Source organism: Mercurialis annua, linkage group LG5, assembly GCF_937616625.2.
Source record: "Mercurialis annua linkage group LG5, ddMerAnnu1.2, whole genome shotgun sequence".
In the NCBI taxonomy this organism is placed as follows: domain Eukaryota; kingdom Viridiplantae; phylum Streptophyta; class Magnoliopsida; order Malpighiales; family Euphorbiaceae; genus Mercurialis; species Mercurialis annua.
In genome coordinates, this window is record NC_065574.1 from 3,676,396 (window position 1) to 3,692,361 (window position 15,966).

At 31.5% G+C, this 15,966-nt stretch overlaps 3 protein-coding genes across 3 annotated transcripts; 2 read left to right on the plus strand and 1 right to left on the minus strand.

The window, feature by feature from the left end:
* The first annotated feature begins 4,350 nt into the window (after window positions 1–4,350).
* Window positions 4,351–8,097, plus strand: LOC126682982 (uncharacterized). The gene is made up of 10 exons (XM_050378791.2): window positions 4,351–4,925; window positions 5,344–5,438; window positions 5,621–5,688; window positions 5,778–5,821; window positions 6,023–6,100; window positions 6,180–6,333; window positions 7,054–7,206; window positions 7,329–7,436; window positions 7,523–7,588; window positions 7,678–8,097. Exons 1-10 carry the CDS (start codon window positions 4,612–4,614, stop codon window positions 7,786–7,788), a joined length of 1,191 nt encoding a protein of 396 aa, XP_050234748.1. The 5' UTR covers window positions 4,351–4,611; the 3' UTR covers window positions 7,789–8,097.
* Window positions 8,098–8,682: 585 nt separating this feature from the next.
* On the plus strand, window positions 8,683–10,847 carry LOC126679869 (uncharacterized). The gene is made up of 3 exons (XM_050374879.2): window positions 8,683–9,035; window positions 10,331–10,424; window positions 10,598–10,847. The coding sequence occupies exons 1-3, from the start codon at window positions 8,774–8,776 to the stop codon at window positions 10,668–10,670; spliced, it is 429 nt and encodes a 142-aa protein (XP_050230836.1). The 5' UTR covers window positions 8,683–8,773; the 3' UTR covers window positions 10,671–10,847.
* Window positions 10,848–13,093: 2,246 nt separating this feature from the next.
* On the minus strand, window positions 13,094–15,452 carry LOC126680379 (transcription factor MYB26). The gene is made up of 3 exons (XM_050375504.2): window positions 15,091–15,452; window positions 14,516–14,645; window positions 13,094–14,187 (listed from the first exon to the last, which is right to left on the minus strand). The coding sequence occupies exons 1-3, from the start codon at window positions 15,221–15,223 to the stop codon at window positions 13,296–13,298; spliced, it is 1,155 nt and encodes a 384-aa protein (XP_050231461.1). The 5' UTR covers window positions 15,224–15,452; the 3' UTR covers window positions 13,094–13,295.
* Window positions 15,453–15,966: the final 514 nt, after the last annotated feature.

Here is a 15,966-nt window from a genome sequence, read left to right on the forward strand (position 1 = left end):
GATTTGAAACGATTAATTTAATTTAATTTATTATTATGAAAGAATTGGTTTTCGATTATATATTCTGTTTTGGACATAAAACTTGTTAGGATATAACCAAACCAAAATGAAAGATCGGCTAAATCGGCTAATTCGATTTGAAAAAAAAAACTAGTTTCTTGAACTTTTGGTGAGTTATATTTTAAAAATTGGAAGATTTTAATTCTGTTTGGTTTATTTTTAATCGAGTATATATCTCTATATGCAACTCGGAAATTCATTAACATAATATCATGTCACATCCACCGATTTAGGATAATTTCTTTTCGAAATAAATAATGGAACTAAGCAAGTTTTTTTTTTGTTACAGTAGAAAGAGAGAATCGAAGTTGTAATTTTTGATCGAATTTTATACCGTATCTACAATAATCTTATATACGTAGGAAAAAATAGATTTCTTACTAACAATCAACAAATATAGTGAAACATTAATATTATAGGTAGCTAATATTCAATCTTATTCTAAATGTCCTAAATCCCAACAAAACATTAAAAGGACAAAATTCATGTGTGAAGTGAACTGTAAACAAAATTGTCTCTTTTACAAGATTTGAACCATTTTGTAATTATATAGAAAAAAAGGAACCGTGTTCAATTTATAAATTCTCGCAATAATATATAAATATATCTTTAATACACTAATTAAGTCCAGATCTCCACAATTTGTACGTTTATTGCGTAGTAACCAACGAGCTGTAGCTCAAATGGTATAAGCGCTGGACAGCAAACTGTCAAGGTCGTGGGTTCAATTCCTCGCACAAGCGCTCCCCCCTCCTCCAATTATCAAAAAAAAAAAAAAAATTCATCCATTTTCAGTCTTTATGGCTCAACTAATTCAACTTTTTTTGGAGGTAGTGTAATTTGGGATTTATTATTTTGAAAACAAAGAAGAAAGTTTGTTTTCTCAAAATAATTCTTTTCTCTAGCAATAATTGTTTTTTAAAAAACATAGTATGTGGTACTATTATCTCTAAAGTCTAATGTACTAAAGAATATCAGTGAACAAACATCATTAATCATCAAAATAGTTGAATTATATATTTAATTTAATTATTTTAACTAAAAAAAACAATTTTAATTAAATTAATCTACACGTAGATTGTAAACTTGACCTACTTAAGCTTATTTGAATTTGAAGAAATCCATATCCTTATTTTAGAGATATTGTATTTAATGTTAAAAAATTAAAATTGATTTTTTAAAGTTTTAATAATAACAAATAAAGATGTGACAAATACTGCAACGGCCAATAATTAGTCATGGGATCATGACCACAAGATGACATGATTAAACTATAAAATTATGTATACCATTAAATGGTGGATATAAATATATAAATTGCACTATTTAAATTTACAGAAAATGAACTTTTTTCATGTATAATTTTTATACGTATTTTTAAGGCTTATTTTCTAAAAAAATGCCAAACTTTTGCAGTGTGGGTCTATTTTAGCCAAATTTTTAAAAACCACCATATTTAGCCAAACCTTATATATTGTGTTTCTTTTTCAGTCATTTTCGAATCGAACCGGATTTATTGCCTATGTGTCATCCATATCACTCCCAACTCATCAAAATTGACTGATATGGCAATATCCTAAACCACTAAACCAACCAAACCAAACAAACCAAATCGAATCAATCAATAATTAATTTTTAAATTAAATATAAATAAATTTATTAGAAAAATTTATTTAAAATTATATTTAATTAAAATAAATCTTAATTATCTCAATATTTTATTTTTATTCCGATTAAAATTCACCCCGACTAATAAATTTAGTAAAATTAAATTTTAATTAATTCTATATAAATTTTAATTAGTTAAACAAAAAATATAAATTAAATCAACTAAAATTAATATAAAAATTTTTAATTACCGCTAATTTTCTCTCTAAATCTATCCCAAAACGACGATTTTCCGGCCGCAAAAAAAAATCAAACTGACCGCCGAATTCTGGCGGTCGTCTTCCCCGACCTGTTTTCCATGGAAGAACAGACGATCTGTTCTTCTCCATGGAAGAACAGACGCGGGTCTGTTCTTCCATGGGAAAAACAGACGCAGATCTGTTCTTCTCATGGAAGAACAAGGCCTGTTCTTCTATGGAAGAACAGGTCGAGGAAGACCGCCGGAAAAGTTTTTGGCGGTCCGCTTTGAGTTGTCAGGGAAATTTCGTGTTTCATAATAGATTCGGTGAAGAATTAGCGAGGAAAACATTAGGGAAAAAATTCGTTCCGTTCGTCTTATAATAAAGAAACATATTAATTAAATTTCGAAAAAGATTCAAGAAAAATTTATTAGTGATTTTGAATATTTTAATTTTATAATTTTTTATCTATTTAATAAAAACAATTAAATTAATTACATACCTATCATTTTATTAAATGAAATAAAATTAATATTAATTTTTAAAATATTTATAAGTTTTAAAAAACGATCTTTGAATTGATTTGGTTGAGTTGGATTTAATTTTATTTGATTTACTCTTTGTTTTGTTTAGGTTTGGGTTAGTGATTTGAAATGTGCCATGTCAGTCAATTTTAATGAGTTGGAAGTGACATGGATAACACATAGGCAATAAATCTGGTTCGATTCAAAAATAGCTGAAAAAGAAACACAATATATAAAGTTTGACTAAATATGGTAGTTTTAAAGGTTTGACTAAAATTGACCCAAATCGTAAAGGTTTTACATTTTTTGGTGAATAAGTTTATTTTTAAATTGAATAGTGTCTCTAACAAAATTGAAACTATACGAGAATCGTATATGGTTAGACATGATCAAACTTTGAAATTATCAAATTTTGTAAGGTTTGGAACTTTTTTAATTTATGAATAAAATTCCTAGGTTCAATCAACAAATACTAAATAATCCAACTACTAGTTTAATCAATTATATACATAATCTTAAAATATTTTATATTTCAAGAATAATCATAAAAACATTCTTCTATCTTATATTATTTATAATTTCTGTAGATGTTTCGTTTATATTATGATTTATATTTTGTTATAATTTATTTTATTACATTATTAACTCTCGAGATAAATTATTTAACAGATCATTTAAATTATTTTATAAAATGAACTTATATAAAATTGATAGTACATGTTATTTTAAAATTATTTATAATATTATGGATAAACTTATACTACTATAAATTATTTAATCAAGTTTAGTGGGACAGATAGAGCAGTACACAATCAAATATTGCATGCAGAAGGCAACCAATAAAAATTAAAAGACATGATCTATAAAGCAATCACATTATTAATGAAGGAGGTTAGCAACTTGTATAATCTAATGACAGGTCTTCAACTAATGACATGTAATAATTTGGATCACAATCTTTCTGTTTCTAATTAATAAACATTGCACTATTCCATCAATGCTAAAAAAAATCCAAATAGCTCCAGATAAAATAAAATAAAATTCTACATATAATATCCACTATTTAAATATTTCCACCAAAACATTATACATATAAATTTTACTTGCATCATTTAATTAAATTATTAAATGTTACTCAATATGTTTTAGTAAAAATAAATGGTGTTTTATCTTTTGAACATCTCAAAATATAAATAAATTTACTGTTTTAGTCTCAAAATATAATTGATATTTGTGAAATATATAATCAAAAATATTTGAATAATTATATAAAAAATGATTTAAAAATAACTAATTTTATTATTTTTTAATCATTATACATTAATCAAATATTATGTATTTTATAGGGCTAAAAATAGTATAATAGGCTTTTAAATAACTCCCATCATTCCAAATAATAATGTACATACATAGAAAAAGAAATAATTTTGAATGTTATTTTAACCTTTACCATAGTTATTGCTATCTCTATATAATTGACCTATGCTACATAAAATGATATTTTTTCATAGTCGGAGGGAAGCGTTTGTGAGAAGATTTAAGTTTTAGATCTAACTGTTTGCTGTGTAGCGCTTATGAATGAATTATAATTCAAATGATATAAGCATCAGACGTCTAGTTATTAGATTGTTGGTTCGAATCCTTCCATAAACACGCTCTTCCCTCCACTTATTTAAAAATTATTTAAATTAAAGAGAAAAATATTAAGTTTAAATGATGTACTAAAATATTATCATAATATTACTATTTCTATATAATTGACCTATGATAATCAACAAACAATTTAGATTAATATTTTTATCAAATATTAAAAAAAAATAGTACTTTAAATGAAAGTATATTTTTGGTTAATAAAATTAAGTTAATTTGAAAGTAGAGTTTATTATTTTTAAAGACACAATACACACACAAAAAAAAGCTTTCTTTCTTCAACCTTCCTTAATCATGCCATTATCCCTAACATCCATTCTCTCAAAATAATCCCACTCTCTCTCTAAAAACCGTTCCCTTTTTCCCCTTTGAAATTTCCAATCAACTTAAACCCCGTTATACCCGCTCTATCCAACCATCTAAATTCCTTCTCCATCATTACCCTCTTTTTATTTTCTTCTCTCTAGGGTTCTTCATCCTACTTTATTCTACCCGTCTCCCATTTCTTCCAAATTTTTCAATCTTTCATCATGACTTCCGTTAGAAACAACTTTTTGCCACCTGGGTTGGTCTCCAATCTTCAAGATGTTTTGCTAAGCCGAAAGGGCGGCAGTGGCGGTGGCGATGGTAAAGAAGAAGCAAATGATAACAAAAATGAGAATAATGAATCAAATGAGCCGTCTACTTCTACCTCTGATGAAAATTTAACTCAAATTGAAGATAATTCTAAGGCTATTGTTTTGGTTACTAATGGTGACGGTGTTGAGTCTCCTGGTTTGTTTTTTCTTGTTGAAGCTTTGGCTCGTGAAGGAGTTTATAATGTTCATGTCTGCGCTCCTCAATCGTGGGTTTTGTTTTTGTTTAGTTATGGTTTAATGTTTATTATGACATTTGGGTATGTGGGTTTTGTTTAATTTTGTGTTTGCTTAAGTGGGTTGTCTTAAATTTTGAATCTTTTTGCTTGGAGGTGTGTGTAATTGTAGTTTGTTATGATTTGTCAGTTGGTAGTTATTGTAGTTTGTTATGGTTGAGAGTTAACTTCCATATAAGGGTATGTGGGTTCAATTTGCTTTATATATCTATTGTGAACGTTTTTATCTCATTTTCCTTTCTCTTTTTTTTTTCCTCTTTGTTTTTCCATTATGATGTTTTTTCATTTAATTTTTTGGGGGGTTAAGTTGTTGATTTTCAGTTTTTGCATACAAGTATTGAAATTCAATTCTTTATGTTGATGATTTTAGTGTTTGAATTTGTTGGTGTAGGGACAAATCGGTATCGGGTCATTCGGTTACTCTAAGGGAAACAATTGCTGTGAATTCTGTTGAAATGAATGGTGCCACAGCTTTTGAAGTTGCAGGTAGGACTGCTTTTGGATTTTTCATTATTCTTTTCTTACCAATGTATAAGCTGGTTTCGTCGAAATATAATACAGTTAACAGTTTTCTCTGATGTTTGTGGTTTAAAATATCTGCTGAAATTTATACCTTTTAGTCAAAAATGTTAAAGTAATAAGATTTTATGCTCCTACTCGTCACCCAGGAACTCCAGTGGATTGTGTGTCCTTGGCATTGTCAGGAGCACTGTTTTCTTGGTCAAAGCCTGTACTGGTTAGATTTAATTATCTTTATGTATGGGACTGCATATAGCTTTCGGTATGATGATTACCTGAGAAGTTACATATGATTTTGATGTTCAGGTGATTAGTGGAATTAATAAGGGATCAAGCTGCGGTCATCACATGTAAGAATCTTGAAAAGCTCATTACATAATCCCATTTTTGTTGTATTTGAATGTTCAAATTATTATTGGAGTAGTAATCTATTATGACTAGGACCATAACATTATCCTTCATATTCTGTTTCATTGGTTAAATTTGCTAATCTGATCTTCCAAACTTTTGTTGGAGACTCAAGATTTATTAGTTTCTTGAAAATCCACCAGGTTTTATTCAGGTGCCGTTGCTGGAGCTCGAGAGGCGTTAATGAGTGGCGTCCCATCTTTATCAATATCATTGAACTGGTGAGTTGCTGATGCGGACTTAGTTTTCTGTTCTTGCTCTTGTTGTTCAACTGTCCTTAAGATTGCTAATGTTTTGTAGGAAGAAGGATGATAGCCAGGAAAGTGATTTTAAGGATGCAGCTGCTGTATGTCTTCCATTGATTAATGCTGCTATTAGAGATATTGAGAAGGGGAGTTTTCCAAAGAGTTGCTCTCTGCATCTAGAAATTCCCACATCTCCATCTGCAAACAAGGTAGGCATTCATGTTTTATTTTTTACGAGAATTCTAAGCTGTTCGTGGTACACTGATGATATGCCTTCTGACTTTAGATTTGTATTTTCTAAGTTGCCTTTGATATATTATTGGAATTTATCTTTCTGAATGTTCTCTCTTCACAATTGTATGTGGTCAAACTAAAAATAGGGCTGTATCCAAGTTTCAGCTTTTGATGAAATTTGCTTTTTGACAAGCTCATTGAACTCTAAAATCTGCTAGGCATCCAAACTTATGGAATGCAGATAAGCATTACTTCTCACATAAGTATTAGTAGTCACACACTCTTTCAGATTCACATACACAATAGATTGGGGTGATTATTTGGATGGCCACAAGAATGATTGCGAGATATATATAAGCTCTTGGACATTTAAAGTTTCGGGGTTAGATGAAATCCAAGGCTATACATGTATTTTTGCTGCTTTTTCAAAGAAGATTTAGAATATTTATCTGGAGGTTTCAACCTTATTTAGAGTTTAAAGCCACCCATTTTCCTGGTTTATAATATGGCATTTGCAGTTTGGAAGTAGTGATTGAGCTTTTGAAGTTATAATTTCGTTGCTAAATTTTGTGTCTTAGCTTGAACTTTTAGTTAATGAGATTCATCAGTAGCTGCACCTTGGTCTTCCAATATAGGAATTCGACTTAATGGTAAGTGGAGAAAACATAACTGTTTTGCATGTATTTACTTGGCAGGGTTTCAAACTGACTAAACAAAGTATGTGGAGATCCTCACCCAGCTGGCTAGCTGTTTCAGCTAATCGACATCCCTCTGCTGGACATTTCATGTCTAATCAACAAAGTCTTGGCGTCCAGCTTGCGCAGCTCAGTCGAGATGCCTCTGCTGCTGTGAGTAATTATCACTAAAAATCGTTAGATCATTTGTCGAGCAGTAATATCATCGCGGGACAGACATCACTGTGCAGTTCTTTTTCTTTTTATTGATGGTATTATTCTTTTGCTTATCACAGGGTGCAGCCCGCCGTGTGACAACTCAAAGAAAGAATGTGGAGATCGAGTCGGTTGGGGCTGTAGGCAAATCTGATCCCAGTCGGGTGAAGAAGTACTTCCGTCTAGAGGTAAAGAAGATACATTTACTAACCTTGTTTTAAAAATTATTCAATATGATTGAGCTAAGTTACCATGTGTGTATATAAACTTGTAGTTTCTGGACAAGGAGCAAGAAGATACCGATGAGGATTTGGATTTTAGAGCACTTGAAAATGGATTTGTAAGTTAACTCGTCATATACTTGATATTAGAGTTTTAGTTTGAAATTCATATTGACCGATGGTTACTCGGGTTTATATGGAAACTTAGGTTGCCGTAACTCCTCTGTCACATCCGCCGCATTCAGAGTCGGACACTCGTGCTGCCGTCTCAGATTGGATTTCTGGTGCACTTCAAGAGGAAAGCAAAAATTCTAGTTAGACTTTGGACTATATAAACCATTGATTTCGTGTACATTTTCAGTTGTTAATTAGTTGATCAATTGAGATGTGCCTTTTGTTTTATTTAATTTCACCCTTAATTTATTTTTCCTTTTCCCAAATATTTGGTGGAGTTGGGTGGTTTGTATTGGGTAGTTGGTTGGTTTGGTTCTACAAAATGTAATTTAAATTATGGTTAAGGTCCTAAATGAATGGCCTTGCCTCTTTTTCTATTTGTATCTTTGTATTTATTTGTTAACATTTGTTTGGTGATTGTTTATATTGGAAACTAATTAAAGAACTTTACTAATGCTTGGTTGTTGTTTCTTATTTTCACATTGAATTTGAAATCTCTTCTTATATGCACTAATATGTATTATCCACATTATAGAAACTCAAATATTAGATTATAGAAAATAAAAAATAATATTCTTAAACTTCCCGTCTTTTGCTTGAATTTATAAATATAAGGTCGATTCTTAATATGTTTGATTCAGTTGTTTGTGGTATTAGTGATTATGATCCTTAAGATAAAAGGATTTACTTACAAGTTGCTAACGTATATTTAACATCTTACCAAATTTCAACTTAAAAATACCATTACTAATTTTAAGGCGCGGAGACAGATAAGTTAAAGTAAAAGTTGCATTTGTTTGTTCAATGTCCCAACCTAATTTAAATTAGACATTTTTTTTTTGAATTTAAAACTTTATGTTCAATCCCTCCCCTTTATAAAAATAAATAAATTTCTACACGACTGCATCAATACATGGGGGGCTTAAAATGACATTTTGAACATAGTTTAGGGTTCAACATGTACATTAGGCTTAAGATTTTTGAAGATTGGATCAGATATTAATGTGTTGGGCCATAATTTTGGGTTCAATGAGGCTTAATCTCTGTACTCTAAAACCTCGTTCTGTTTCTTCAATTAGGGTTTTTCAAAATTGAAGAACAAAGAAGAAGATTGATCTGTGTGCAAATCAATGGCGACAAAATCTGTGATTCGAACGGGAGCGTCGCTAATGAACCGAATGCTTCTCCAATCAAATTCACATCTCCACAAAATCCCTAACACCGATCCTCAAATTGTATCTAACATTCCCAAAATTGCTCCATTTCTATTCCCTTCTCTTTCCAAATCCCAAAACTCTCTCAATTTTCTCCAAAACGACACTGCTTCCAGCTACAGAGACGAGTTTTGGAATCCCTGTGGTCTCCCTTCTCTCGAATTCTTCTTGCCCGACGGTATTTTCTCAGTCTTAACCTCTTCAATTTTGTAAATTGTCAGTCTTAGAAGTCTACTTTTTGGTTAAATTGTAGACATTTAATGTTTAATTGAGCTTATGAACTGTTTGATGACCTCTAATTTAATCATTTCCCGGGAGCTCTCTAGCTCTTGAATTGCCAATTTTCATTTGCAAGATTTCTACTTTTTTGTGAAAATAGAATGGGGAATTTTTTATGATAGTTTTATCTGAATGGCTTCTAATTACGACTTAAAAAGGGTAAGGTGAAAAGTTAAAAAACAAACGAAAACAAATCAACTGTTTCGATATTTAGTAGGTGATTGCCAGTTACTCGGGCTGCTTAAATCACAGTCTAACTAGGTTTATACTAATTTTGTGCTTATATAGAAAAACTGGTAGATGGGTTATTGTCCTTTAACTAGTTAACTATGGTGTATTGATGCTGCTCATATGAATCGATTCTAATGGTTTTCATATGTGTAGTCTTATATATGGTCAAGAGTGGACATGTGATTTGGAAATGATAAAATTTGTTGGGAGTTTCGGTTGAGACAGAACTTTCATTCACTATTTAGATGAAGCACTCTTTGTCATTTATTATGATTTTCAGAGCTTATCTCGCTAAGGATTACTAGGAACTTCCGTTATGGTGCTTTTATACATATGCATATCAGTTCTGCTGCGAGAGCATGTTGCGCCCCCTCAAACTGAGTACAATCTCACGTGTGAATCCTTGGGGGAGTATTTTAAGGCGAGGACATCAACTACCTTTCTAGCCCAATCCCTTACCGGATTGTATTTAATACCATCTCATTCTTTATTGTCTTCATATTTACAGAATTTATATGCATAGCTGAACATGTCATGATTTTTACTATGACTATAGATTTGTTTTGTATATTGTTTGATAGTAAGACAGGATATTAGTCATTGGGTATCTGAGTTGATCTCCTAACAAACATTTCTTGTCTCGTGTTTATGTTAATCTCGTCATTCTTTTCAGAAGCATCATATGCTAAAAACTTGAAATGGAAATAACTTTAAACGGTCTTCAGAAATATACTTAGTTGTTAGCAGATGGCCTTTTGGCTTTCGAAGTGGTTTTAAAGAGAGTAAACTGTTAGTTAACATGAGTCTGCGTTCCTAACTTTCTTATCCTCAACTATCTAACTTTCATTTAACAACTTCAGACTAGCTGGTTGCACAGGGTTGGTCCTGGGCAGTGATTGTCTAATGTTCAAATTTTTGCTCGCTTTTTTCCCTTTATTTTTATATAACTGGTCTAGTGTTCAGGTGATTCATCAAGTGAGCCAATGCTCTTATTTCCTAAGAGGACATTCCAACCTAGCACCATCAAGCGTAAAAGGAATCATGGTTTTTTTGCTCGGTAATTTTCTCCCTCCTCCTATACAGGCCTTTGATTTTCAATGAGAAAACGAGATTTCAGGATGGTTTGCTGAATCTATGTGTTAAACAATTTCATATCGATTAATCATGATTTTGGACTTTTATGTGACGAATAATAAACTTGTAGAATAACCCAAATTGGTATATGGACAGGAAAGCAACCAAGGGTGGTAGGAGAGTCATTGCACGAAGGATGGCAAAAGGCCGGTCAAGGATTACCGCTTAGCATTTGGTGGCATTATGTTTTTGCATGCTGAAGAAGAAAAAGCTATTCATCCATTTTGGTGGCTCAGCCTACTTGTAATGTTTTGTAGGAAATACAATGCAATTCATAGTTTTCCATCTTGACCTCTTTATACTTGTCCTCCATATAAATTTTCTAGGAAATTGATGATATTATACATATGGGGGTGCAAAGACCGACGAATTAAACCAGACCACCAAGGAAATTGAATAATCAAACCGAATAAATCGATAAATTCAGTTTCATTCAGTTTGAAAGTATTAAGGTAAGAAGGAGCAGAAGGAGCAGAAATTGATGATATTATACATATGTTGTGTTAATTGTTGAAAGCAGGGCTGACTTTAGACAATAATTGAAGACTTTGTCAACAAGCAATCTTCTGTAAAGGAATAAAGGAGGACGAATCTTGCATGCAAAGGCCCACAGAAGCCTGTGTTTTTTGTGCTTTTATATTTTGCAAAGACTATGCGAGGTCTTTTATTGCAATTTTTCTACTTCATAATAGTTGCAAAACAATCAAATAAAATAAAATTAATCATTCCTCAAAAGAAAAAAAAGATTAATCAGTCAAAAAATAAGCTAAATTAAATTGAACTAAACTAAAATATTTAATCAGTTCCTCTTGAAATATTTTGCAGTAGCAACTTCTAAGTCTAATCTTTTATAGAACATGAATTATGATGAATAATGATAGAAGTAGATGTTTCAGTTATTTTTTACGCACATTTATCCACCAATACGTGCTGACACAATATTTTCATACATTATTATCTCATCAAAAACAAGAGTCTGAATTCTGAAATAACTTTATCTACATTTTTAGTGTACGACTGGATGTCCTACCGATGTAGCAGCGACGCTCTCTTGTTCTCAACAATATTAAATTATCAAATTATTGACGACTGTACCCGGGAAAGTTCACAGCGTTGGTACAATTAGTTGTATTACTGGCCAGGGTTGTAGGAGGGAAATGTGGAGGGGGCTTGAACCCTCTCTTCCAGCAGGGTTCAATGAGCATGACCACCGCACGACGAAGGGATGGCGGCCTTCTCTATGGTACCGGGTCATCGATTGTTTTTGGTTGCTATCTCATGTGGCCACTAGATTGCTAATGTTTCACTTGTGTGTTCGATCTGAATTGATTGAGTGACCTTCTGTTATTTGAACTGATTTAAAGAGTCACTAAACTTCTAAGTTATTTCATTTTGATTATCGAACTTTGATTTATTTTATTATTGTGATTATATTTAATTTCATTCCAACATGCATGAATATTATATCAAATTTATTTTATTATGTAACCACACAGCCAAAAATCAACTTGATATTTATAAATTTAAAATTATAACGTAGTCACGAAAATGAAACAAATTAAAAATGAGTAACTTTCAAAATCAATTATCCATTATAATTGGCAGCGCAATTTTTTTTAACCCTGTCCTTGCAGCTGGTGGAAAAACAATTAAGGTGTAATGCCAAAGGTTAAAAAATAGAGAATTATGTGGATGACCTTTAAAATACAATTTTAGCTTTCCATGATAGTCTAAAACAATGGAAATTAGTACTAATACATGTCTGATTTAACCTATGCAAGTAGTTATCACAGCCCTTTCTTCTCTTCACTTTGATTAGATTTGCAACTTTCTTGTTTTTGCAGTTTTTTTAACTTTTTTCAATATTGCTTGCTTCTAACAAAATTAACTCTAATATAACAAAATTGCACACCATCATAATCAAATTGACCATAAAAACTCACACATTACAAGACTCCCTTTGCAATTTAACCCCCTAATTAACACAATTTTAGCACATATCCATAACATTTTCCCTAAGCAAAGAAATTAAGAAAGAATGATTGTAGCTTTTGTAACTGAGGACGAGTAAAGGGTCAATCTAATCCCTGAATTTGTGTTCGGGAATCAAATAAGTCACTCTCAGTCATTTTTATCAATTAAGGACAATATTCTCTACTTTTTAAGTTAATTTAGGACAAAATTATAAAATATGAACAAGTTTAGAGACCGGAATGACTTGAAACTATCCTTAATTGACCTAAAAATAGAGAGTAAAGTTTTTAATTGATCAAAATGGAAGAAAGTGGGTTATTTAACCCCAAATCATAAGTTTAAGGGCTCGAATTAACTCTTTACTCAATTGAGAACTATAAATGTTCCAAAATTTATGGAATGAAAATTACCAAAAAATTACCACATGATGTATAGATAGTATATATTGAATGTGCAAGTTTTAACTGTCCCAAAAAAAGTAAGAAAATAAAAGATAGAGAGAAATAATACTATAAATATATAACTTGAGAATTAATTAAGTGATATAATATAAGAAAAATGTAGGGTATAGGAGAATTTACTGACATGAAAATAATTTAGGTGAGAAACATTCAAACATGTCAAAAGAGCCTACACATATATTTATGAAACCTCAGTAAGTATTACTCACTGAAGAACCTGAACTAGTAACATTTAGGTTTTCCAATAACAGTTGAATCTCACCATCTTATGCATATTTCAGGAAATAATTGCATTTCTATCAAATTCAATTATATAAATCCATAAAAACAATTAATACCCACCTCAAACATAAATCTCCCTAGGCATTTTCCCAGCTGCAGCACCTTGAAGCAACATTATTATTATTATTGGTGGTGGTGTTGCTGCTAGGGTTTGCACCAAATTGCGCATTTGAAAATGGCGATAACGGCGACGAAGACGAGGAAGATGAGGGCAGTGATGACATTAAAACATCAATGTACTCCATTTGATTCGCAGTCACGTGCGGGTCATGTGCGTAACACCCCGATGATGATGATGATGGAAAACAGCAAATACTTGTACTGCTAATGATACTATTCCCTTCAATTATCTCACAAAGTTTTGGCATCATAGGCAACACCATTTCTTGAGTTTGATCATAACCACCCATTACTCCAACACTTTGATTATTATTATGATCACCAATGTAATGTAATGGACCGACTACTGAACCATTGTTGCTCAAAATTTGATCATCTTGATGATTATAAGGCACTGCCCACATTGAATGATCAAATGAAGAAGATGATGAATTAGCATTAGGGTTTTGGTTTATTACTTGTGGAGGAATTAACTGATGAGGAGCCAAATGAGATAAATCAAGATTGTAAGAATTTGGTAACTGGCTGAATTTGAAATCTTGACCAATATTTTGAAGCATTGAAGTTGGGGAATTAGGAAGATGATAAAGGTGGTCAGTTTCTTGATGATGATGGGTAGTAGAAGTAGTGGTAGTGGTCAAGATGAAATTAGGGTTTGTAGTGAGAGAGAAGAAAGCTGCAGATTCTTGATCAGAAGAAGCATTAGGGTTATGAACAATATGATCAGTAAAAGTGGCTAAAGATGGAACATGTTCATGGGAAATTATCTTCTTTTTTATGCTTGAATTCCAAAAATTCTTCACTTCATTGTCTGTTCTTCCTGGTAAATGCTTAGCTATCTGTGCCCATCTGTCCAAAACAAACAAAAATATTTGTTCATATCTTTCAAATAAAATGCAAAAATTGGCAAATAACAACAAAATTAAAGTGAACTGATATTTATGCTGATTATATGATAATAATCGGGTATGGTGACAAAAAAATTGGATAATCACACAATTTTCTGGTGCTACTTAAGCAATTTTTGATGCGGATTGCTATAGTAATCTCCCGTTGACATAAAAATGAAAGTTCGGTTATTAAAACGTAATAAATTGAGCCACAAGCATTTCATAAAAAATCTATAATTCAATAACCGCAAAATTTGATCCGATGATAATCATTTTTAGGTAAAGACCTGTTGCCTAGAATGCTATGGAGTTCAAGAATGAGAGCAGCTTCTTGAGGAGAGAAGCTTCCACGTTTTAAATCAGGTCTCAGATAGTTAATCCATCTTAATCTGCAGCTTTTTCCACATCTCTGCAATCCTGCACCAAATCAAGAAAATGTACGAATATGAATATGATAAACTGAATTCTTAACCAAGAATTCAAAAGAAACCAAAAATCTTTAAAGAACATAAGACATATAAAAACCCTTTAGCTAGTAGAGAAATTAAGAAAACAAAGAATGGTGGTGATGAATCAAGAAAATCAACACTCTAGAATTTATGACTCATTAAAGTTAAGTAATTCTTGAATTTATAGCCAAGAATACAAAGGAAACAAAAAAATCATTAAAGAACTTAAGACATATATAAACCCATGAGAATCAAGAAATGAAGTTGACCTAGTAAAACTTAATCATAATCCAAACAAAAATGAGTTATGTATCTGTTAGTGAGTGTCAGAGTAAGAGCTAGAGAGAGAAAGAGTTAGAGAGAGAGAACTACTAGAATTGAATTATATTGGTGATGAAAATAGAAAAAAATACCAGCAAGTTTAGGAACAGAGCTCCAACAACCATGGCCATAGGTTGAAATGTAGCTGATAAGTTTCTCATCTTCCTCTGGTGACCACAGTCCTCTCTTAACTTTCTGTTTGTTGCAGCAAGAATGATGACCCATCTCTCTCTCTAAAAACAAACTAGTACTTGCACCCAATCAATAGCAGACCAAATATCAATATTTAAATATCTATTTAAAAACAAAACATTAGTGTAGTAGTACTGTATAGTCCTTACAAGATTACATAATATTTATTTATATACATGTAAAAGTAAGCTAAATCCATGGATTTCATGAGGAAGATGATGAAGAAGAAGAAGAGTTAATGTAGAGAGAAATGGAGTGGACCCATGAATTAGGGTTTTCTTGAATTTGTGGGCAAAAGGCTAAAAAGCTGCAGAATCAAAACTGTGAGAGATGTATGGCTTATAATGGGATCTCTTTTTTATTTTTATTTTCTTGCAACAATGGCAGTTGCCACGTGTCGTTCATGCAAATGTGTTTGTGGGTCCTGCTTTGTCTTCTCTGGTGGGGTCCCACTTTGGAGTTATCGTCCCATTGGATGATTTGAGGAGATGGAGTGGTAAGTATGCTTCTATTTGATCTTTGCATGGCATGGCCCCTTTCTTCGCCCTTTGTTTCTATTTTCTTCTCCATTTTCAAATTATCAAAATTAAAATTAATTTTTTTAAAAAAAAATATGTGTCAATCTTTCATTGATTAATTGATTATAAAAATTACCGTACTTTCTCCTTTTACAGTTTGATTATCAAACTCTCAAAACATCATAAATTGATTCATTACGCTTTTAATAATTACTCCGACAAATTCCAATGAAATCCATCAAATTTTTATCTCTGTAG

Bases quoted from the DNA above. Each gene is read 5' to 3' on its own strand.
- LOC126680379 (XM_050375504.2), bottom strand. From the start codon at position 15,223: ATGGGTCATCATTCTTGCTGCAACAAACAGAAAGTTAAGAGAGGACTG. The intron at 14,646-15,090 runs GTATTTTTTTCT...GATTTGGTGCAG, and splicing joins CTCTGTTCCTAAACTTGCTG to GATTGCAGAGATGTGGAAAA. The intron at 14,188-14,515 runs GTCTTTACCTAA...TGTTTTGGACAG, and splicing joins CATAGCATTCTAGGCAACAG to ATGGGCACAGATAGCTAAGC.
- LOC126679869 (XM_050374879.2), top strand. From the start codon at position 8,774: ATGGCGACAAAATCTGTGATTCGAACGGGAGCGTCGCTAATGAACCGA. The intron at 9,036-10,330 runs GTATTTTCTCAG...TCTAGTGTTCAG, and splicing joins CGAATTCTTCTTGCCCGACG to GTGATTCATCAAGTGAGCCA. The intron at 10,425-10,597 runs GTAATTTTCTCC...GTATATGGACAG, and splicing joins AATCATGGTTTTTTTGCTCG to GAAAGCAACCAAGGGTGGTA.
- LOC126682982 (XM_050378791.2), top strand. From the start codon at position 4,612: ATGACTTCCGTTAGAAACAACTTTTTGCCACCTGGGTTGGTCTCCAAT. The intron at 4,926-5,343 runs GTGGGTTTTGTT...TTGTTGGTGTAG, and splicing joins CATGTCTGCGCTCCTCAATC to GGACAAATCGGTATCGGGTC. The intron at 7,589-7,677 runs GTAAGTTAACTC...ATGGAAACTTAG, and splicing joins GAGCACTTGAAAATGGATTT to GTTGCCGTAACTCCTCTGTC.